The sequence below is a fragment of the Marmota flaviventris genome, chromosome X (assembly GCF_047511675.1).
Source record: "Marmota flaviventris isolate mMarFla1 chromosome X, mMarFla1.hap1, whole genome shotgun sequence".
In the NCBI taxonomy this organism is placed as follows: Eukaryota; Metazoa; Chordata; class Mammalia; order Rodentia; family Sciuridae; genus Marmota; species Marmota flaviventris.
The window spans coordinates 134,819,811-134,843,753 of NC_092518.1; the positions used below are offsets into that span (position 1 = coordinate 134,819,811).

At 38.6% G+C, this 23,943-nt stretch overlaps 1 protein-coding gene across 5 annotated transcripts in view; it reads left to right on the plus strand.

Moving 5' to 3' along the window:
- Positions 1-112: 112 nt before the first annotated feature.
- Brcc3 (BRCA1/BRCA2-containing complex subunit 3) overlaps positions 113-23,943 on the plus strand; it is a 45,316-nt gene continuing 21,485 nt past the window's right edge. For 2 of the 5 annotated variants that reach the window (XM_071606119.1, XM_027923021.2), the window contains exons 1-7: positions 113-360; positions 987-1,003; positions 1,929-1,986; positions 5,899-6,018; positions 11,035-11,122; positions 13,638-13,726; positions 15,256-15,311. In XM_071606119.1, the coding sequence (XP_071462220.1) occupies positions 238-360; positions 987-1,003; positions 1,929-1,986; positions 5,899-6,018; positions 11,035-11,122; positions 13,638-13,726; positions 15,256-15,311 (551 nt within the window). In that variant the 5' untranslated portion in view covers positions 113-237. The remainder of the gene's footprint in view (positions 361-986; positions 1,004-1,928; positions 1,987-5,898; positions 6,019-11,034; positions 11,123-13,637; positions 13,727-15,255; positions 15,312-23,943) is intronic. The other 3 variants (XM_027923024.2, XM_027923022.2, XM_071606120.1) reach the window with 2 other exon arrangements.

Below are 23,943 nucleotides of genomic sequence, written 5' to 3' on the forward strand. Positions count from 1 at the left end.
CCTCCGCCCCAAGCTCCGCCCCCAGGCAACCACCAGCAGTCCCGCTCCCACAGCCCCCCCGCTCCCACAGCCCCCCCGCCCCCACGCGCCCCCAAGCTCCGCCCCCGCGGAACCCGAGCGCGGAAGGCCAGGCCTGGGAGGAGCTCAGAGCGCCGGTTGCTGGAGAAGCTGAGCTGGAGCACCCGGTTGGTCAGGCCAGAGTGGGCCCGAGGCGGACGTGAACAGGGTCGGATCAAGATGGCGGTGCAGGTGGTACAGGCGGTGCAGGCGGTTCATCTCGAGTCTGATGCTTTCCTAGTTTGTCTCAACCACGCTCTGAGCACAGAAAAGGAGGAGGTGATGGGACTGTGTATAGGGGAGGTGAGTAGGTCATTCTGCGTAGCTGGAACCCTGCTAGCAGTCCCCAGTAGTCCCTGAGGCGACTGGTAGGCCACAGGAACCTATGACTTAGATCTTTGGACATTTTTTAGGTGGCTCAATCGCGGTGGCCTTTTCTTCTTGTCGCATGACACTTGCTCATCCTCCTGCAAGCCCTCAGCGATTTGCATAAACCCACGGGGTTGGGGACTTGCTTCAGAGATGATCACCCATTGCCCAAAATTGCAAGTCAGACCAGAAATACATTTGAGTGGGATGAAGGCTACAAAGTATATGAAGCAGACCTGCAGACCAGGGTTAGAGCCCCTTGCTTTGCCACCAGCCTTCCTTCTAGAGAAGTGGAGGTACCGAGAAAGCGAGAAAGCTTTTTAAAGCGTCGCAAACATCCTAAGAAAGAAGAAACCCTTTCAGAGACTCGAAAGTTTTCTTTGTGTTGCAGAGGAGAGAAAGTGGATGAGGAAATACAATTCAGCTGTTTATTCTATAAATTCTCCAGTCTTTCTTGTTGATATGTATGAACTCATGACCTAATTTTCATATAATCTGCATCCCTGTAATCAAATAAGCGTAATGTGATCAATAATATTTTCTGCTCTTTTCCACTCTAGTTGAATGATGACACAAGGTAAGACCTTTTGTTTACTCATATTTTATTATCTCTAAGGCATTCTTAAATAAAAATTATGACAGGTTTGGCAGTATTGTATATTGATTGGATCTTAAATTACCTTTATGAGTCTGGAACTCTATCAGTGATACACTTTGAGTTCCACCCCAACTCTGAAGGTTCATTTCCACCTTATTTCTTACTAGAAGGATTTTCAGTTGAGATGTATATGCCCTTATGTGAAAGACATAGTGGAGGAACCAAAATCATAAGTGAATGTATGAAAGCACTCATAAATAGAATCTTATTAACTGCAATAAAGGCAACATATTAACAACACTACCAGTATATTTACATTTGGTACTATTATTTTTCATTTTCTTGCTTGATGTGTTTTCATTTGCTATTTTCCCTGCAATGCCAGTAACACGCCAGTATTTTTCTTTTTATCTGATATTTTATGCGTTTAGGGCTTTCCCCCTGTTAATCCAAATTCCTCTCTGTGTAAATGGTCAGTGGCCTTCTCCTTGGTGGCCCCTACAGTGATCCCAAAGATCTATAATAGCTTGAATGCTATTATAGCTTTTCAAACTATAGTTTAATGTATTTCTCAAGCCCACCTCATATCATATCATATATATATATATATATATATATATATGTAATATTAGTTATTGATAGACCTTTGTTTTTATTTATTTATTTATATGCAGTGCTGAGGATCAACCCAGTGCCTCACATATGCTAAGCTAGCACTCTACCACTGAGCCACAACCCCAGCCCACCTCTTTAATAGTTAGAAATCTTCAGCTCAGTTCACTTTCCCTCCTCTTTTGTTTCTACTAAGGTCGCATTGCAAAAACTGTTAATCCTGTTATTTTGCTTTAACTTCCATTTTCTATTCCAAACCTTAGTTTCTTTTTTCCCCCTAATTTATCCCCAGTAGGAGTGACTCCAAATTTGCATATACCGGAACTGAAATGCGCACAGTTGCTGAAAAGGTATTGTGCTAGAATACTGCATGACAGAAAGTTGTAGATGGGGAGGGATATCTCTATTCTCTATTCTGATGACCTCAGGAGAATATTAATAAATTTTATAGCTGCGTAGGATGTTCTTTCTAATGAAATCAGACAAAGAATTCACTCATTGAAAATGGAATGTAATTTATTGTTCTTTGAGGCAATTTATAATACTTGATCAGAATGAATAATCACTATCATACCACCCTTTTCCACTCCTCCTTGCCATTACTGCCTTCATTATGGCCCTTTCTTTAAGATTTTGACATCTAGTTCACATTGTTTGTTATCTCTTTATCCCGAGTCTCAATATCTGCTCATGCAATCCCTCTGTTCTCAAATACAGACCATCCATAGTGTCATAGTTATTAGTCCACTTTGGCTTTTCTCCTGTCTTCACTCCCACCCCACCTTTTTGCCATGCTCTAGCCTAATCGTGGTATAATGTTAATTCCCCCAATATATTACACACCAATTCTTTTGTAAACATATAATTAAAATGAATCACTTCCTCCTAGCTATTAGGTAAAAACCCCACTTACTTCTTATTCTTATATACAAACTTCTCAACTCTAAGCATTAGCCTCCTTTCTTCTTCTATGAAGAAAAAAAAAACCCTCTTCCTATTCAGAGCTGCAACTTACTCATAGACTTTTCTGGATCATCAGTCTTTTCATGTCACCTGGCTCTTTTCCCTTAGGATACAAATACTCATGTTTAAGTTACTCTCATTTTCAGAAAGGAAAAAAAAAAAAAAAAAAAAACAAACCCTACTCGGTCCTATATCTTGCTATAGAAACTATTCTACATACTTCCTTTAATAGCTAGACTTCTTTCTTCTTTTTTATGGGTGTGTTACTGGGGATTGAACCCAGGGGCAATGAACCACTGAGCCACATCCCCAGCCCTTTTTATTTTTTATTCTGTGACAGGATCTCACTAAGTTGCTTAGGACCTCACCAAGTTGCTGAGGCTGGCTTTGATTCTGAGCTGCTGGAATTATAGGCATGCACCTGGCAATAGTTAGAGGTCTTAAAAGAATGGTCTAATATAATTTCTTCACCTTCCCCAGTCAAACCCACTGCAGACTGGTGTCCAATTCTACCTCTCCAGCTATCTCCTCATTGCTGCATCCAACAGATTATTTCTTGATACTTCTCTTTCTCCCTGAAACTCTGAACTCTCCTGGGTTACTTATTTGTTTCTTTTACTCATTTTCCTTTCCCCAACCTTTATGGACCCTTCCTCCTCTGTGTGTGCATTAAATGTTGCTCATTACTTTTAGGCACTGAAACCTTCTCTGATGAGAGAGAGTGTTTGTGTGAATTGGTTTACCCTGAAAATATATTCTAAATCTTAATAATATGATTTTTTTTCCCAAGAGTTCATGACCTCATCTTGAATTTTGTATAAATTTGTACTGTTCAAATTAGATATTAAGCTTAATGAATTTAGAAGTCTTGTCTTTTTAGCTAGTGTTGGCATCTTTTTTTTTTAATCTATAGATGCTTCTTGACTTATAATTTGGTTATGTTCCAGTAAACCCATTGTAAGTAAAATATATTGAGGCCCAAATTACATTTAATACACTTAAGCTAGCAAATATCATTGCTTAGCAACATAGTACACTGTAGAATACCTGTTGTTTCCCCTGTTTGTGTCACTGATCGCAAATTACAGCTCCTTGCTGCTGCCCAGCATTGCAAAAGAATATCACATATTGCTAGCCTGGGAAAAGATGAAAATTCAAAGTATAGTTTCTAGTGAATGTTTATTGCTTTTATACCATAGTCAAGTGAAAAGTCCTAAGTTAAAATAATTATAATTTGAGATCATCTGTACTAGAATCTTAGGACATTTTATTTTCATGTATACCCTCCTGCCTTTTAGATTATTGCTATCCTGCATTTTAATTTTATGAATATTTAAGCCTCTTGTGACATTGTGATAAATGTTTCACACAGTTAGTATATATTATATATACCCAAATGTTTACTCTTTATGGTGTTCATCATTCCTTTCTTCATTTCTGGGATTTTCTTTCTGCCTGAAGAATTCTGTGCTGGTAATGAATTCCCTCCATTGTGCATCTGAAAATGTCTTTATTTTTCCTTCATTTTTGAAGGTTTTATTCTGTGTATAGGATTCTTGATTTGCAGATATTTTCTTGTAGCTCTCATAAGATGTCATTCTGTTTAGCTTTCAAAAGTCAGCTATTTGTCTTATTGCTCCTTGAAAGGTTATAAATCTTTTTATCCCTGCTTTTAGTTTTATTTATTGTGGACAATGTGGTTGCTAGACACAACAAATAGTTGCTAGTGATAGAAAATAAATAAAATGAAGTCCCTGCTCTTAAAGGAAATTGCATTTTAGTAAGGGAGGAAATTGTATAAATAATAACTGTGGGGTGGGCATGGTGGTACACGCCTATAATCCCAGCAGCTCAGGAGGCTAAGGCAGGAGGATGGTGAGTGCAAAGCCAGCCTCAACAATGGAGAGGTGCTAAGCAACTCAGTGAGACCCTGTCTCTAGATAAAATACAAAATGGGCTGGGGATGTGGCGATGTGGCTCAGTGGTCAAGTGCCCCTGAGTTTAATCCTTGGTACAAAATAATAATAATAATAATAATAATAATAATAATAATAATAATAATAGGGCTGGGGTTGTGGCTCAGTGGTAGAGTGCTCACCTAGCATGCACAAGACACCAGATTCAATCCTCAGCACCACATAAATGTAAAATAAAGATATTGTGTCCACCTAAAACTTAAGAATAAATATTTAAAAATAATAATAATAATGTGTACATATGTGTGTTGTAAAAGAAGTCATACATGGTAGAAAACAATTCTTTTTTTTTCATTTTATTCTTTTTTGGGGGGGTGGTACCTCAGATTGAACTCAGGGGCACTTTTGTATTTTATTTAGAGACAGGGTCTCACTGAGTTTCTTAGCACCTCACTGTTTCTGAGGCTGGTTTGAACTTGTGATACTCCTGCCTCAGACTCACGAACTGCTGGGATTACAGGTGTGCACCACTATGCCTGGCACAATTTTTTTTTTTTTTTTAGTAGGATTATCAGGAAACTTAAAAGAATTTAAAAGGTCCACAAAGTGAAAAAAGGCTGAAAAACAGAAGGGAAAGTGTGAAAAGGCACACAGCCATGAAATGGGACCATAAATAGGGAACTACAAGTAGCTGAACTTAAAATCTTTGAGATGCTTTACAGAGGTACTCTTAATTGCTTTTCAACAAATCATCACTTGAACAGCTTTTTATTTATTAAAGAAAATGTGTATTGGGCTGAGGTTGTGGCTCAGTGGCAGAGCACTTGCCTAGCACATGTGAGGCACTGGGTTTGATCCTTAGCACCCCATAAAAATAAAGAAAGAAAGAAAGAAAGAAAGAAAGGCAGGCATGCTGTCCATCTACAACTATAAACAAGATTAAAAAAAGAAAAAGAAAATGTGAGGGGACTGGCTCAGCGGTAGAGTGCTCACCTCACACTTGCGGGGGCCCTGGATTTGATCCTCAGCACCACATAAAAATAAATGAATAAAATAAAGGTATTGTGTCCAACTAAAACTAAAAACTAAATATTTTTTTAAAAAGAAAATGTGAATTAATTCAAAGAACTGTCAGCATTTGATATGCAAAGTTTGTCTAAATACTAACTTTTATATTTTTGTTTCTGAAATATGTATATCGAGGAAGGATTTCTTTATTTGAAACATTTCATTTTTCATGAGAAAAGTGTCAATTTCCTGAAAGGGAATCTTTAACCTGATATCATAATAAAATGCAATCCTATAACTAATTGACAGGAGATTGGAGAGAGAAGTGTTACTGGCCAGAGACAGAAGTAATGATTTCTCTGGGTTTTCCTTTAGGTTGACACCGTCAGAATTGTTCATATTCATTCTGTCATCATCTTGCGACGTTCTGATAAGAGGAAGGACCGAGTAGAAATTTCTCCAGAGCAGCTATCTGCGGCCTCAACAGAGGCAGAGATATCCTTATTGATCTAAAAGAATCTCTGGGGCTTCTGTGCCACATTGATTTGTTTGCTGCAGGCATCTGACTTTAGGTGGTTTCACAAATTTTCTTCCTGATAACTATTCCCCAGTTTTCACATTTACCCCTCAGATGCAATTGTTGGGTTAATTAGAATTTCTATTTCTCCTTTTGAGTGGCTTTTATTGGAAGAATTATATATTTATGCTCCTAAATGTCAAAAGATTCCAGGGTCAAATATTATGACAATGAATTATATGGGGAATCCCCTTCACCTTCCTCCACATTCCCCACTCTCCCTTCTTTCCTTTGTGCCCCTCTTTCCTTTAGCTCAATAGGAGCACAAGGCTAGGTAAGTAAGAAAAAAAAAAAAAAACAGAAACAAAAACAAAGAACAAGGCAATAGCACCAATTTCTATGATCCCATTTCTTTCTTCTCTCTCTCTCCCTCTCTCCCTCTCTCTCTCTCTATCTCTCTATCTCTAGCTCTATCTCTCTTTTCTTTTTTGGTACTGGCCCCTCCGGAGACATAACAATGATTATCAATTTTTCCTATATACTAAAATATATATATGGATATTTTTCTTTCTGAAAAAGAAAAGTATTTAATACTTATGATAGCTTATGACATGCTGTATCCATCTTTTTTCACCTAACAGGGTATCATCAGATTTGTTCAATTCAATATACAGAGGTGCCTCATTCTGATGCCATCACTTATTTCACCTGTCCTTATGAATATGTTTTAAAGTGCAGCAATGAATAACCTTGTACAGACAGCATTTCATAAACATGTGCATATCTATAGGATCAATTCCTAAAGGTACTTTTTATTTGTTCAAAATGCTTGTTTTTAAAGTTAATTGAAGTTAAAAATGGTTTGTTTCCAATGAACTGTTAATATCCAAACATGTTAAATTCTTTATTAGGAATTTATAATAAAATAAAGATATCAATAGTACTACCTGATATTTCAATAAAAATATATACACTATACAATGGCATCTAGGCATCTGTTCTTTTTATTATAGCATAATCTCCCAGTCAGACATAGAAATGCAAAAGTAACAATGTTATTTTCTTTTTCCAATGTACTGGATTTAAGTTTCTAGAATTTATAACTCAAAATGTCTACACAAATAGAGTATTTCCTCTAAGAAATTTTATGTTATAATATAAAATTTGAAATTTGAAAAAGATGGAATTTTCTGAGTTACATATACAGCTTTTACATTCTTTTAGAATGTTTTTTTAAATATAAAAAATTATATATCCATAATACATGTCCTTGCTATTCACATAATTCTATAAGTAGTCATCAAGTGAACCCTTTCAATAAAACTTTATCTACAAATATTTAATATGTGAGACAAAATCATTATGAAAAGTTAAACTGCTACTATAGCTTTCTCATCTTCCATTTTATGCATTTCCTGCCAACCATGTAATTTCCTGTTCTAGAGGGATGTTGATATATTTTTTATGTTTTAAATCTCAACACTGCTGCTTTCCCAGATTGGTATAGCCGTTGGTTCCAGGGTTTCTGAGTACACAATATTCACTCTGTGTATCAGATATAGCAGTGAAATCTGATACCAGTTCCAGTTATTTCAACTTTCAGAACTACCTTATTAGCTGCTTCCAAGGGATTTATGACTGCAGCTCTTCTTTTACTCATTTCAACAAAAATATAGTTGTACTTTTTCTTTTATATCTAGATGAAGGTTTAAATGGCATTTGTAATATAGCAATCTTGTTACTAGAAAGGTTTAACTGCCAATCAAAATCCTGTAGGTGTCCAAAGAAATTACCAATGATTTTTTATTGTTATCAATATGATGAGCAAAAATTGTGCTTATTTAAGAGTCATTTGTATTTTTATCTGAATTATCTGATTGCTTCCTTTGTCCTTTTTTCTATTGATTTCATAATATTCTTTTTTTTAATAGGGCTAATGTGGTCTTTTTCCTCTTTCCAGATTTTTATTGGTGCATTTAATAATGGGATTTGTTGTTATAGATTCATACATGCACAAAATATAACAATATAGTTTGGCTAATCTCACTCCTCAACACTTGATAATGTTCTTTTAATGACTTATAGGCACTGTATATATTAAGGAAATTAACACTTTGCTATAAGGGTAGTGATTTTTCTCAGTTTATTTATGGTATGTGTTTGGGTTTTCCCTAGTTAAGTTATTGCATTATTTTATATTTATTTTTTTAGTTGTAGTTGGACACAATATGTTTATTTTATTTATTTATGTTTATGTGGTGCTGAGGATAGAAACCCAGGACCTCGCACATGCTAGGCGAGTGCTCTACCACTGAGCCACAATCCCAGCCCCAAGTTATTGCATTTTTATTTAGTCAAATTTATCAATTTCTAGTGTATATCTTTTGTATCTTGGTTTTTAAATTCTTTCTTTTGAAATAATTATGGATTCATGAGAAGTTAGTGAAAGTTCTCTGTGTGGGTTGGTGCTGTGCCTCAGTGGTAGCACACTTGCCTGGCATACATGAGGCACTGGGTTCGATTCTCAGCACCACATAGAAATAAATAAAATGAAAAGTCTATCAACAACTAAAAAAAAAATACATTTTAAAAAAAAGTTCTCTGTAACATTAATCTGGTTTCCCCCGAAGGTTATATTTTACACAATTGTGGTATAATAAACCAGGGCATTTACATGGATAGAATGTATATAATTGTATGCTATTTTGTCACATGTATAGATACATGTAATCACTACAGCAGTCAAGATACAAAATTGTTACATCACTATGAAGATCCCCTTCATGCTGCCTTTACAGACAAACCCATGTTCTTTTTGCTTACCAGCCCTATCCCCTAGCAACCACTAATCTTTTGTCTCTGTCCTCTCTATGAGTTGCATTTTCCTGCTGCTTTGTATCCCTGGTATCAGACGTCCCGTTCCACCTTCTTCCTGGACCGCTGGGTATTTCTGTATTCCTAGACAGAGCCCTGAGCTGTGTTCTGGGATGCTGTTAGAGTGACTTGGAAAAGGTTTTTTCCCTCTGGGTCTTGCTTTGAGGACGAAGGACATGAGACCAGGGCAGCTCAGTGTAGGAGACATATTTCTGCGCTGACAGGGCACGGCCCTTGTGAGTGCCCTGCCTGATGCCTCCCTGACAATGTGACCTTCCCCACCTGGTGGGTGGGGAAAGCTGCTGGTCTCTTTCCTCCCTGAGTGCTGTGCAGTTACTTGCATCCTCTTGAGGGGCAGAGCCTTTCCCAGGCCTCAGGTAGTTTCCTCACGTGCTTGTGCTCCCCTGTGGTCTGCTGAATACTCAAATGGGACACACTGGGGATGTAGGGTTCTCTCCCTCTGCAGTTCCCTTCTCTCTGGTTCTCTGCCCTGGAAAGCTCCACCTGTCTAGACTCTGTGGCTCATCTCCTAAACTCTGGATGGTCCACTCAGCTCCACTTTAAATTCCCTCCTATTCCGTGGCCTGGATGTCTTCTCAAGGGCTCACCTTATTCATTTCTCATCTGTTGGCCTTCTTTGCATGATGATCATTGTCTTGAAAATGGTTGGTTCATATATGTTGTCCAGTGTCTTTGTATCTGGCTTGGCTAGAAGCAGAAAATCTATTCATTGGTATTCAAAAAACAAAGGCAAACTTGGGCAAAGTAAAAATTCCTAATTGTGTAAAAAAGATGTTTATTATTGGAAACACATATTTTACTTTCAAACTGAAATGAGCCCATTTCCAAAATTGGGTGACAGGTAGATACATTGCTCCACTTTAACATTATAATCACCATTTATTAAGTATTTTCTAGGAGCCAAGTTCCATGCTAAACATTTCCACTGTTGTGTAAAAGCATGTTTCTGCACAGTGTACAACAGAAGAAACAGGCTAAGAGAAGTTAAGTAATTTCTCTTGGCATTGGAACATTTAAAAATGCATTTAAAATATTGTTCTCAGGTTTAGTTGTATGAATAGGATTATTGTGTTTTAGTATAATTTGTAGAAAAATTAATCAACATCTTATAGTACAGCAGCAGTAGTCTTGAGAAAATTTTTTGAGTAATATTCTCATGTTTGAACTTAAGATAGTTATTGGAAACTTTTATTTTTATAACAAAAGAGGAAGATATTCTTTTAGGGGGATGTTTCTAAATAAGTAGGGAGAATTAACTGGGGTTTTTGCTCTTTGATCTCTGGATTCACTGTATTTGCTGTTGTTCACATTAATAACCTAGCTGGGCATGTGGCACATGTCTATAAAATCCCAGTGGTTCAGGAGGCTGAGTCAAGAGGATCTCAAGTTCAGAGCCAGCCTCAGCAAGGGCAAGGTGCTAAGCAACTCACCGATACCCTGTTTCTAAATAAAATATAAAATAGGGCTGGGGATATAGCTCAGTGATCGAGTGCCCCTGAGTTCAGTCTCCAGTACCAATACCACCACCACAAACCACAACAAAAACATTAACAACCTGCCAAAGAGAAATCAAATGAATAAAACAAATTGTTAGGCTGAGGGGTAGAGTACTGAAGTGCTTGCCTAGCATGAATGAGGCCCTGGGTTGGGTTCCATCCCCAGCACCAAAAACAAACAACCTTTGTGTTTCTTTTTTCAAAAATGGAAGACACAAATTGGTGTCAATATACTTTACATACAACCAGAGATATGAAAAATTGTGCTGTATATATGTAATAAGAATTGTAATGCATTCTGCTGTCATTTATTTTTTTTTAAAAAATCAGTTAAAAGATGGAAGTAAACCAGAACTAGAGAGACAGGACAGAAGATTCAAGCTGATAATGTAAGTGACATCTGAGGATTTAAATAAGCTTCTTTTCATATAACAGTGGTAAGGATTTGAGTGACCAAACATTAGCTAAATCGGATTAGGAGGATTTACATCAACCTTATTTCATTCTTCTGTTGCACTTAAATTGTAATGGCTTCACTTTAAATTTTAGGATGCTTTCTGAGCCCTTAGTTTCCACCTTTTGAAAATACCTTGACAAACACACAGGTTGGCTGAATTAACAGGTCGCCCCATGAGAGTTGTGGGCTGGTATCATTCCCATCCTCATATAACTGTCTGGCCTTCACATGTTGGTGAGTATTATGGGGTTGTAGCATTTATTATCTTCAGAAATGAATATCATTTTTCCTTCATTACATAAACCATGGCTGTTTTAAATCACAAATTAATTGACCTTAAATAGATGTCATTCTTTTGATTTATTTTCCATGTTTTAAAAAGTAATGATTCATGTCATTTTTATTAGTGAGAGGGAAATTTTCAGTATTCAATTTTTATTTCTATTCAGGAAATCAAGAATAAAGCCCAACAATGAGCTGATATCAAAAGTAATGTAACTGAAATTGCTGATTGATATCTAGTACATGCCCATTCTGAAGGCTCACAGGTGTAAAGTGTTAATTTAGCAAAATTTATTTTTACAATCTCTGTTTATACATAATCAAGTTTAGCTGTTGGGACTATATTCTCACTCCTCTAATTAGTATAATGTAACTAAATTGCTTTTACTCTTTTTACCAACCTTTTTCTTGCAAATCATGATTGATTTTTGTCTTTTTCTGACACTCTAGAAAGAAGTAGAATAACTACTTGGTGGGTTAAGTAAGTGGCAGAACTGAAGTTAGAACCTGTATCATCTATATCACTAAGCACATTGTTTAGTTCAGTTTTTTTTTTTTTCCTTTAAGAAGGCTTTCTCAGGCTGTAGCTCAGTGGTAGGGCGCTTGCCTTGTACACGTGAGGCTCTGGGTTCGATCCTCAGCACCACATAAAAATAAATAAATAAAAATAAAGATATTGTGTTCATCTACAACTAAAAAAATATTTTTAAAAAAGAAGGCTTTCTCACTGAAGAAAGCAGTACATTAATTGTACTCTATAGTTCAAGTTCCTTAGCTCCTTGGGAATAGGTAACAAATAGTTCAGAAATTTGAGTAGCATTGTTTTAAGACAACCAAGTTAAAGTGTCACGTAGATGATTGAAGAGATTAAAAAGGTAAGGCCATGGAACTAGATGAAATTCCTCAGTGAGTGAGGGCACATAGATTCAAGGACAGAAAAGTGAGCCATGACAATATTTTGAGTGGAAAGATAAGAAGAACCCAGCAAAACAGATTGGAAAAGATCAACCAAGACATTAAGAGAACAGGTAGAAAGAATGAAAACTGAGGAGGGAGTGATCAGCTGAGATACCAGGTAAATTGAGGACCAAGAATAGATTATTGGTTACCTTGACAAAAGCAATGTGAGTAACATGATAGGGACAGTCAAACAGTATTCTGCTTCTATCTAGAGGTTAGGAAATAATTGACAAAAAAGGGGGTGGGTAAGGAGAGAAAAAGCAATTTTCCATGGTCATGTATAAAATGAAATGGAATTAATGCCCAGGAAGTACCTTTGATAGACTAGGCATTGTGCTAAAAGTAAAAAGTCTTGCAATTTTTAAAATATAAAACCCTGTGAGAGAAGGGATACTATTTATTATCATTTAATTCATGAGGATGTAAGCTTAAAGATATTAAGAATTTTACTCAGGTCATATAGCAATACAGAGATAATTTACACAACGTTACATTTTCAGTGATGGTTTCAGCAAATATTTACTTCATTTTCACTCTTGGGTGCTGTTTATTCTTGATCATTACTTGGGAATACATTGAAAAGTCCTAAGACAGATCAAAATGGCGAAAATACTAAAACTGTTGGCCAAATAGATTGCCAAAGTAAGACAGCATAAGTTACAAGACCCAGTTTTGCTCTGCAGTATTTTGTCATTATACCTGATCTTTTTTGTATCCTTTTTGCACAATGGCCTCAAGATTTCAGCTTTTCAAGTTAGCTTCTCTTTAGTTTTGGATATTTAATCTTTTAACTAGTCCTTATCTTCTTTTCAAAAATTGTTTAAATTTTAAATAGTGGGGTATTGTTTCTACTTTCTGGAATGTTTGATTCAATTATACTACAATAACGTATTTTTTTATTTTTAATTGTACATGGACACAATACCTTTATTTTACTTATTTATTTTTATGTGGTGCTGAAGATCGAACCCAGTGTCCCACATATGCTAGGCAAGCGCTTTACCACTGAGCTACAACTCCACACCCTGCAATCACTTCTATGATAATTTCTTCAAAGAAGTAGTTCTATAGTAGTTCCACATTTCCTGTATTTAGTAGCAATTCTAATATATTCACTGACATAGAAGCTATCCATCAAAAGACCTTTTTTTCCCTAAGAAATATTTTTGTCTCCTTCTAAAGCCTTTCTGTTTGAATCCCTGTGGAGGAAGTTATCAAGTTTGGCAAGGGTTTAACTGAAAGTTTTAATATTTTTATGATACATTTAAAAGCAGGACTATTCTTAGGATAGGCAACCTAGAGTTATTAATGTTTTATTACTTAATAGCATACTTTTCATGGTATTTCCTTAACCCAGCAAAAACATTTATACTTGGACAATCATAGTATTCTTAGTATATATCCCTGTACTCACTATAGAATCTGAATCCTGGGAGAATTTCGTACCACTATTATCTTTAAATGGAGTCTATGAAATACAATTTATTGACAGAATTTTTTTTTTCAGATGTTCGCACTCAAGCCATGTACCAGATGATGGATCAAGGTTTTGTAGGACTTATTTTTTCCTGTTTCATAGAGGATAAAAACACAAAGGTGTGTGTGTGTGTGTGTGTGTGTGTGTGTGTGTGTGTGTGTGTATGTGTGTTTCTACATAGAGTAGAGAAAAATCTCTTTGTAATTTTAATAGGATGGCCAGGGAAATTTTCAATGAAAAAGGTTATTGAGTCAGGACCCAAAGAAGGTGAGGGAGCAAGTCTTGTGGATTTCTTGGGGGAAGAGCATTCCAGGCAGAGGAAATAGCCAGTGCAAAGACCCTAAGGTGAGTTTGGCATGTTCAGGGAACATTGAGGAAGTTGATATGGCTGGAGCAAAGTGAAGAAAATCACAAATGTACATCCAAGTGTACGTCAGAGAGTCTTAGTTTTACACTATTACCCCAGTCTCCTATTTTCTTAGCCTCTTTTCATCTTGGGAGTATCTGGGTTTATATGATAACCCAGTTGGTTATTATAAGGTCTGAAAGACAATTGGGCCAGATCTTGTAAGACCTTCTATTTGACTCTCATTTGGGAAACCACTAGAGGGCGACTTTATGTTTTAATAGGATCTCTGGCTACTGTATTGATAACTGACTAAATGGGAATGGAGGGTATGAAATCCATGGCATCAGTGAAACCAGATAGTCAAGAGATGATAGGGCTTTGATCATGTTGGTAGAAGTGGAGATAATGAAAAGTGGTGAGATTAGTTACATTCTCAGAATCAGTGTTAATAATGAATATTTTCCATGAAATCACTCTTTTCCAGAACATTAAAGTTCAGTATCTAGAACTTTTTACTTCATTTGAAATGCTTTCTACATTGTTATCATAAGTATTTATTGAATGAGTTTGTCAGCTTCCTGCCGCAGTCTGGCTGGGCACAAAATCAGGAGCCACTCACAGCCTTGTAGATTCAAACAGCAATTCTTTATTCCCGAACTCACACCGGCACTCTACAAACACGTTCTGTGCCAAATCCACGTTCTGGGCAAAATCCACACACTCGATCGGGCTCTGAATACCAAATACTCTCTGAATCCCGCGAGAACTCAACGGGAACTCAAGGAGCGGGCGCGCCTGAGGCAGCAGGATGCGCCCTATTCCCAGCAGGGTACACCTTAAACCTGGAACCGCCCTAAACCCAAGGAGCGGGATACTCCCTAATCCCAGCAGGATACACCCTAAACCTGGATCCGCCCTGGTCCTTGAGCAAGGTCACCTTACATGCAATGTCACTGCAAATGACCTGGGTCATGCCATGTGTCATACCTACTTGGCAATGGCTCTCAGCAGCTTCCAACATAATTTGTTCTGATTCTTACTTTTTTCGGATTTCATATTTATTAGCAGTTGTATCACATGAGCAGATGTTTGGTTGTGACCATTTTATGTTGACAGAGTATATGTTCCCTCTTAAAGGAATTCATTTATGGCATATTCCATCTTCAGAATCTGTGTTAGTCTTCTACTTCCAGAAGGACCTTTGGGTTTTAGGTTAGAGTAACTAAATTGCTATGAAATTCTCAGTACATAAAAATGATCAGTCCTTCTTTCTGTGACTTTTTTTTTTTTAATAAACAGACTGGTCGGGTACTCTACACTTGCTTCCAATCCATACAGGCCCAAAAGAGCTCAGAGTAAGTATGAGAGACATGTGTATATAATGACGGGTTAATTTCTCATTCAGGGAATTGATTGTTTCATTTCATTTTATTTCTTTCAGTGGTAATCATTAACAACTCTGTTTCTAGTTATATTTGCTAATGGTTTTATGAGGAATTAGAAGCTCTTAGCAGCTTGGATATTGAGTATATAGGAAGCTAATAAGAGGAAGACTGAGTATGCAGAGTGATACTGATTTTTATAGATTCTTGAGTTTGCTATGCCATTAACTTGATTTCACATTTACAGTTATCTCACTTAAATGTTTACATAACTTAATTTCTTCATTATAATTTAACTCAATTTAAATTAGCAAATCTTAATTGAATACTTGATATATGCCAAGCACTATGACAGACACCAAAGATACAGAGGCAAAAAACAAGTGTATTGTCTATTTGGGAGATGTAAGCAGTAGTACATATCAATTGATTATAGCATTGTTTGAAGTAACAAAGAGTTGGGGAAAAGCTTAGATGTTTATCAGTAGAGAACTAATTAAATGAATTATGATTTATCCATATAAAACAACTATGATAAATCTTACTTGGAATACAGAAATCTCTAAGAAATAATGTGAAATGAAAAAGGCATGGTATAAGAAAAGTGTGTATAGTAGGCTACTATTTGCAAAAAGATAGAAGAGAAATAGATGCACGAACATACCTGTATATTTGCTTATAAATACATCAGTCACTTCAGTAGAGGGGAAGTGGGTATGAGGGAGTAGAGAGAGTGGAGAATTCATTATATACTTTTCATAGGTTTGGAATATGGAACCATACATAAGTGTTATCTTAGCTTGTTCTCCACTGTGACCAAAAGACCTGACAAAAACAATATAAAGGAGAAAAGGTTCATTTGGGGCTTGTGGTTTCAGAGATCCATCCATGGTTGGTCAATTCCATACCTCTGGGCCCCAGGTGAGTCAGAACATCATGGTGAAAGAGCATAGAGGAGGAAAGCAGCTCAGGACATGGCAAACAGAAAGCTGAGAAAGCTTCACTCTCCAGGGACATACTGTAAACCTCAAATGTACACCCTCATTGACCTACCACCTCCAGCCACACCCTACCTACCTATAGTTACTGCCCAGCTAATCAATATCTGTGGATTAATCCACTGATTAGCTTGTACCTCACTTAATCATTTCACCTCTAATAATTCTTGCATTATTTCACACATGAGCTTAGAGGGGATAATTCATATCTAAACCATAATAGTTATCTAATCAAGAAACATTAATTTTTTAAAATGTCAGCAAATGAATAGATAACATGCATAAAAAATTAGGTGGTATAGAATGGCTTATAATAAATAGCCTCACTCCTCAAAAGGATCACTGTCTCTAATTTTGCTTTCCGGTCTTCTGATATTATCTTTGTTATCTCTTTTTTTTTTTTTTTTTTTTGTTAATTTTTTATTGTTGGCTGTTCAAAACATTACATAGTTCTTGATATATCATATTTCACAATTTGATTCAAGTGGGTTATGAGCTCCCATTTTTACCCCATATACAGATTGCAGAATCACATCAGTTACACATCCATTGATTTACATATTGCCATACTAGTGTCTGTTGTATTCTGCTGTCTTTCCTATCCTCTACTATCCCCCCTCCCCTCCCCTCCCCTCCCCTCTTCTCTCTCTGCCCCCTCTACTGACATTCGTTTGTCCCCCTTGTATTATTTTTCCCCTTCCCCTCACTTCCTCTTGTATGTACTTTTGTATAACTCTGAGGGTCTCCTTCCATTTCCATGCATTTTCCCTTCTCTCTCCCTTTCCCTCCCACCTCTCATCCCTGTTTAATGTTAATCTTCTTCTCGTGCTCTTCGACCCTACTCTGTTCTTAGTTACTCTCCTTATATCAAAGAAGACATTTGACATTTGTTTTTTAGGGATTGGCTAGCTTCACTTAGCATAATCTGCTCTAATGCCATCCATTTCCCTGTAAATTCTATGATTTTGTCATTTTTTAATGCAGAGTAATACTCCATTGTGTATAAATGCCACATTTTTTTTATCCATTCATCCATTGAAAGGCATCTAGGTTGGTTCCACAGTCTAGCTATTGTGAATTGTGCTGCTATGAACATCGATGTAGCAGTGTCCCTGTAGCATGCTCTTTTTAGGTCTTTAGGGAATAGACCGAGAAGGGGAATAGCTGGGTCAAATGGTGGCTCCATTCCCAGCTTTCCAAGAAATCTCCATACTGCTTTCCAAATTGACTGCACCAATTTGCAGTCCCACCAGCAATGTACAAGAGTACCCTTTTCCCCACATCCTCGCCAGCACTTGTTGTTGTTTGACTTCATAATGGCTGCCAATCTAACTGGAGTGAGATGGTATCTTAGGGTGGTTTTGATTTGCATTTCTCTGACTGCTAGAGATGGTGAGCATTTTTTCATGTACTTGTTGATTGACTGTATGTCCTCCTCTGAGAAGTGTCTGTTCAGGTCCTTGGCCCATTTGTTGATTGGGTTGTTTGTTCTCTTATTGTCTAATTTTTTGAGCTCTTTGTATACTCTGGATATTAGGGCTCTATCTGAAGTGTGAGGAGTAAAGATTTGTTCCCAGGATGTAGGCTCTCTATTTACCTCTCTTATTGTATCTTTTGCTGAGAAAAAACTTTTTAGTTTGAGTAAGTCCCATTTGTTGATTCTAGTTATTAACTTTTGTGCTATGGGTGTCCTATTGAGGAATTTGGAGCCCGACCCCACCGAATGTAGATCATAGCCAACTTTTTCTTCTATCAGATGGCGCGTCTCTGATTTGATATCAAGCTCCTTGATCCATTTTGAATTAACTTTTGTGCATGGCGAGAGAAAGGGATTCAGTTTCATTTTGTTGCATATGGATTTCCAGTTTTCCCAGCACCATTTGTTGAAGATGCTATCCTTCCTCCATTGCATGCTTTTAGACCCTTTATCAAATATAAGATAGTTGTAGTTTTGTGGATTGGTTTCTGTGTCCTCTATTCTGTACCATTGGTCCACCCGCCTGTTTTGGTACCAGTACCATGCTGTTTTTGTTACTATTGCTCTGTAATATAGTTTGAAGTCTGGTATCGCTATACCGCCTGATTCACACTTCCTGCTTAGCATTGTTTTTGCTATTCTGGGTCTTTTATTTTTCCATATGAATTTCATGATTGCTTTCTCTATTTCTACAAGAAATGCCGTTGGGATTTTGATTGGCATTGCGTTAAACCTATAGAGAACTTTTGGTAATATCGCCATTTTGATGATGTTAGTTCTGCCTATCCATGAACAGGGTATATTTTTCCATCTTCTAAGATCTTCTTCTATTTCTCTCTTTAGGGTTCTGTAGTTTTCATTGTATAAGTCTTTCACCTCTTTTGTTAGGTTGATTCCCAAGTATTTTATTTTTTTTGAAGATATTGTGAATGGAGTGGTTGTCCTCATTTCCATTTCAGAGGATTTGTCGCTGATATACAGGAATGCCTTTGATTTATGCGTGTTGATTTTATATCCTGCCACTTTGCTGAATTCATTTATTAGCTCTAATAGTTTCTTTGTAGACCCTTTTGGGTCTGCTAGGTATAGAATCATGTCATCTGCAAATAGTGATAGTTTAAGTTCTTCTTTTCCTATTTTGATGCCTTTAATTTCTTTCGTCTAATTGCTCTGGCCAGTGTTTCGAGAACTATGTTGAACAGAAGTGGTGAGAGAGGGCATCCCTGTCTAGTTCCAGATTTTAGAGGGAATGCCTTCAGTTTTTCTCCATTCAGAATGATGCTAGCCTGAGGCTTAGCATAGATTGCTTTTACAATATTGAGGTATGTTCCTGTTATCCCTAGTTTTTCTAGAGTTTTGAACATAAAGGGATGCTGTACTTTGTCGAATGCTTTTTCCGCATCTATCGAGATGATCATATGGTTCTTATTTTTAAGTCTATTGATGTGGTGAATAACATTTATTGATTTCCTTATATTGAACCAGCCTTGCATCCCAGGGATGAATCCTACTTGATCATGGTGCACAATTTTTTTGATATGTTTTTGTATCCGAGTGGCCAGAATTTTATTGAGGATTTTTGCATCTAGGTTCATTAGAGATATTGGTCTGTAGTTTTCTTTCTTTGAAGTGTCTTTGTCTGGTTTAGGTATCAGGGTGATGTTGGCCTCGTAGAATGAATTTGGAAGTTCTCCCTCTTTTTCTATTTCCCGAAGTAGCTTGAAAAGTATTGGTATTAGTTCCTCTTTAAAGGTTTTGTAAAACTCTGCTGTATACCCATCCGGTCCTGGGCTTTTCTTAGTTGGTAGTCTTTTGATGGTTTCTTCTATTTCCTCAATTGATATTGGTCTGTTTAGGTTGTCTATATCCTCCTGACTCAATCTGGGCAGATCATATGACTTAAGAAATTTATCTATGCCTTCACTATCTTCTAATTTATTGGAGTATAAGGATTCAAAATAATTTTTGATTATCTTCTGTATTTCTGAAGTGTCTGTTGTGATATTGCCTCTTTCATCCCGTATGTTAGTGATTTGAGTTCTCTCTCTTCTTCTCTTCGCTAGCATGGCTAAGGGTCTGTCGATTTTGTTTATTTTTTCAAAGAACCAACTTTTAGTTTTGTCAATTTTTTCAATTGTTTCTTTTGTTTCGATTTCATTGATTTCAGCTCTGATTTTAATTATTTCTTGCCTTCTACTTCTTTTGCTGTTGTTTTGCTCTTCTTTTTCTAGGATTTTGAGATGAAGTATGAGATCATTTATTTGTTGGTTTTTTCTTTTTTTAAGGAATGAACTCCAAGCAATGAATTTTCCTCTTAGAACTGCTTTCAATGTGTCCCATAGATTCCGATATGTTGTGTCTGTGTTTTCATTAATCTCTAAGAATTTTTTAATTTCCTCCTTGATGTCTTCTATAACCCATTGATCATTCAGTAACCTATTGTTCATTCTCCAAGTGATGTATTCTTTTTCCTTCCTTCTTTTATCGTTGATTTTCAGTTCCATTCCATTATGATCAGATAGGATGCATGGTATTATCTCTACTCCTTTGTATTGCTAAGAGTTTCCCTGTGACATAATATATGATCTATTTTTGAGAAGGATCCATGTGCTGCTGAGAAAAAAGTGTAACTGCTTGATGTTGGGTGGTATATTCTATATATGTCAATTAAGTCTAGGTTATTAATTGTGTTATTGAGTTCTATAGTTTCCTTATTCAACTTTTGTTTGGAAGATCTGTCCAGTGGTGATAGAGGTGTGTTGAAGTCTCCCATGATTATTGTATGGTGGTCTATTAGACTCTTGAACTTGAGAAGAGTTTGTTTGATGAACATAGCTGCACCATTGTTTGGGGCATATATATTTATGATTGTTATGTCTTGTTGGTGTATGGTTCCCTTGAGCAGTATGTAGTGTCCCTCTTTATCCCTTTTGATTAACTTGGGCTTAAAATCTATTTTATTTGATATGAGTTTGGATACTCCTGCTTGTTTCCGAAGTCCATATGAGTGATATGATTTTTCCCAACCTTTCACCTTCAGCCTATGTATGTCTTTTCCTATCAAATGCGTCTCCTGTAGGCAGCATATTGTTGGGTCTTGTTTTGTGATCCATTCTACTAGCCTGTGTCTCTTGATTGGTGAGTTTAAGCCATTAACATTTAGGGTTATTATTGAGATATGGGTTGTTCTTCCAGCCATATTTGTTTATTTATGTTACTAAACATGGTTTGTTTTCCACTTTGATTATTTTCCCCCCTTTAGTGTCCTACCTCCCACTGTTGGTTTTCATTGTTATTTTCCATTTCCTCTTCCTGTAATGTTTTGCCAAGGATGTTTTGAAGAGATGGTTTTCTAGCTGCAAATTCTTTTAACTTTTGTTTATCGTGGAAGGTTTTAATTTCATCTTCCATCCTGAAGCTTAATTTCGCTGGAAACACAATTCTTGGTTGGAACCCATTTTCTTTCAGTGTTTGAAATATGTTATTCCAGGATCTTCTAGCTTTCAGAGTCTGTGTTGAAAGATCAGCTGTTATCCTGATTGGCTTACCCCTAAATGTGATCTGCTTCCTTTCTCTTGTAGCTTTTAAAATTCTCTCCTTATTCTGTATGTTGGGCATCTTCATTATAATGTGTCTAGGTGTGGGTCTCTTATGATTTTGCACATTCGGCGTCCTGTAGGCTTCTAGGATTTGGGGTTCTGTCTCATTCTTCAAGTCTGGGAAGTTTTCTCGAATTATTTCATTGAATAGATTGCTCATTCCTTTGGTTTGAAACTCTGTTCCTTCCTGTATCCCAATGACTCTTAAATTTGGTCTCTTGATGTTATCCCATATTTCTTGGATGTTCTGCTCATGGTTTCTTAACAGTCTTGCTGAGGTGTCTATGTTCTTTTCAAGTTGAAATACTTTATCTTCATTGTCTGATGTTCTGTCTTCTAAGTGTTCTACTCTGCTGGTAGTATTCTCAATTGAGTTTTTAAGTTGGCTTATTGCTTCCTGCATTTCTAGGATTTCTGTTTGTTTGTTTTTTATAACCTCTATTTCCCTGTATAGTTGATCTTTTGCTTCTTGGATTTGTTTATGTAATTCATTGTTGAAGTGATCTTTCATTGTCTGATTTTGCTGTCTGATGTCTTCCTTGAGACTCCAGATCATCTGAAGCATGTATATCCTGAATTCTTTATCTGACATTCCATCAGCTGCAGCTATTACCTCTTCTAAAGTTGAGTTGACCTGCAATGCTTGTGGTCCTTTCTTTCCTTGTCTCTTCATACTGTTCGCGTTCCTTTCTTCTTGGTGAAACTGTTGTGCTATTGAATTTTCCCCCTATATATTTATATTGGTCTTGTATAGTTGCAAAGTCTCCCTCGCACGCGTGGGCGGCGGCTCTGCCCCTCCGCCAATTGGGGCAATGTGCCTACCACGCCGGCAGGCCGCTGGGCCTGCTCTGCCAGTCGGTAGCAGGTCCGCCGTCCTTGCAGGCGCGGGCGGCGGCTCTGTCCCTCTGCGGGCCGCTAGGCTTGTTCTGTCGGTGGTCGCCGTTCTGCCTACTTTGCAGGCGCAGGCAGCGGCACTGCCCCTCTGCAGGCCTCTGGGGCTGTACTGCCAGTGGGTCGCAGGTCCGCCTACTTTGCAGGCGTGGGGGGGGGGGGGCTCTACCCTTCCTCAGGCCACTGGGCCTGTTCTGTCTCTCGGTTGCAGGTCTGACCTGTTCTGATGGTGGTCTCAGTTCCGACTACCTTGCAGGCGCGGGGGGGAGGGGGCGGCTCTGCCTCTCAGCAGGCCGCTGCTCCTCTTCTGCCGGTGGGTCGCAGGCCCGCCTACCTTGCAGGAGTGATTGGAAGCTCTGTCCCGCCGCGGGCCACTGGGCCTTTTCTGTCGGTGGTCACCCTTCCCCTACCTGGCAGGCGAGGGGGGTGGGGGGCGGCTCTGCCCCTCAGCAGGCTGCTGGGCCTGCTCTGTGTTTGGTCCCAGTTCCCTCTACTATGCCGGCGCAGGGGGAGGGGGCGGCTCAGCCTCTCAGCAGGTGGCTGCTCCTCTTCTGCCGGTGGGTCGCAGGCCCGCCTACCTTGCAGGAGTGATTGGAAGCTCTGTCCTGCCGCGGGCCACTGGGCCTTTTCTGTCGGTGGTCACCCTTCCCCTACCTGGCAGGCGAGGGGGGTGGGGGGCGGCTCTGCCCCTCAGCAGGCCGCTGGGCCTGCTCTGTGTTTGGTCCCAGTTCCCTCTACTATGCCGGCGCAGGGGGAGGGGGCGGCTCAGCCTCTCAGCAGGCGGCTGCTCCTCTTCTGCCGGTGGGTCGCAGGCCCGCCTACCTTGCAGGAGTGATTGGAAGCTCTGTCCCGCCGCGGGCCACTGGGCCTTTTCTGTCGGTGGTCACCCTTCCCCTACCTGGCAGGCGAGGGGGGTGGGGGGCGGCTCTGCCCCTCAGCAGGCCGCTGGGCCTGCTCTGTGTTTGGTCCCAGTTCCCTCTACTATGCCGGCGCAGGGGGAGGGGGCGGCTCAGCCTCTCAGCAGGCGGCTGCTCCTCTTCTGCCGGTGGGTCGCAGGCCCGCCTACCTTGCAGGAGTGATTGGAAGCTCTGTCCCGCCGCGGGCCACTGGGCCTTTTCTGTCGGTGGTCACCCTTCCCCTACCTGGCAGGCGAGGGGGGTGGGGGGCGGCTCTGCCCCTCAGCAGGCCGCTGGGCCTGCTCTGTGTTTGGTCCCAGTTCCCTCTACTATGCCGGCGCAGGGGGAGGGGGCGGCTCAGCCTCTCAGCAGGCGGCTGCTCCTCTTCTGCCGGTGGGTCGCAGGCCCGCCTACCTTGCAGGAGTGATTGGAAGCTCTGTCCCGCCGCGGGCCCTTTGTTATCTCTAAACAGTATACTTAAACTCTTTTTTAAAAACTTTTTTCTTAGCTGTAGATGGACACAATATCTTTATTTTTATGTATTTCTTTTTATGTTGTGCTGAGCATTCTACCACCAAGCTACAACCCCAGCCCTTAAACTCTTTTTTGATTTACAAAATTTGGATAGTATTTATTATTATTAAGATAATATTTATCATCATCATCATCTTTTTAACTTGATCTCACAAATGAAGATTTACCTCACTTGCACTACCCCATCTCAATTCCGTTGGTTAGTTTTCT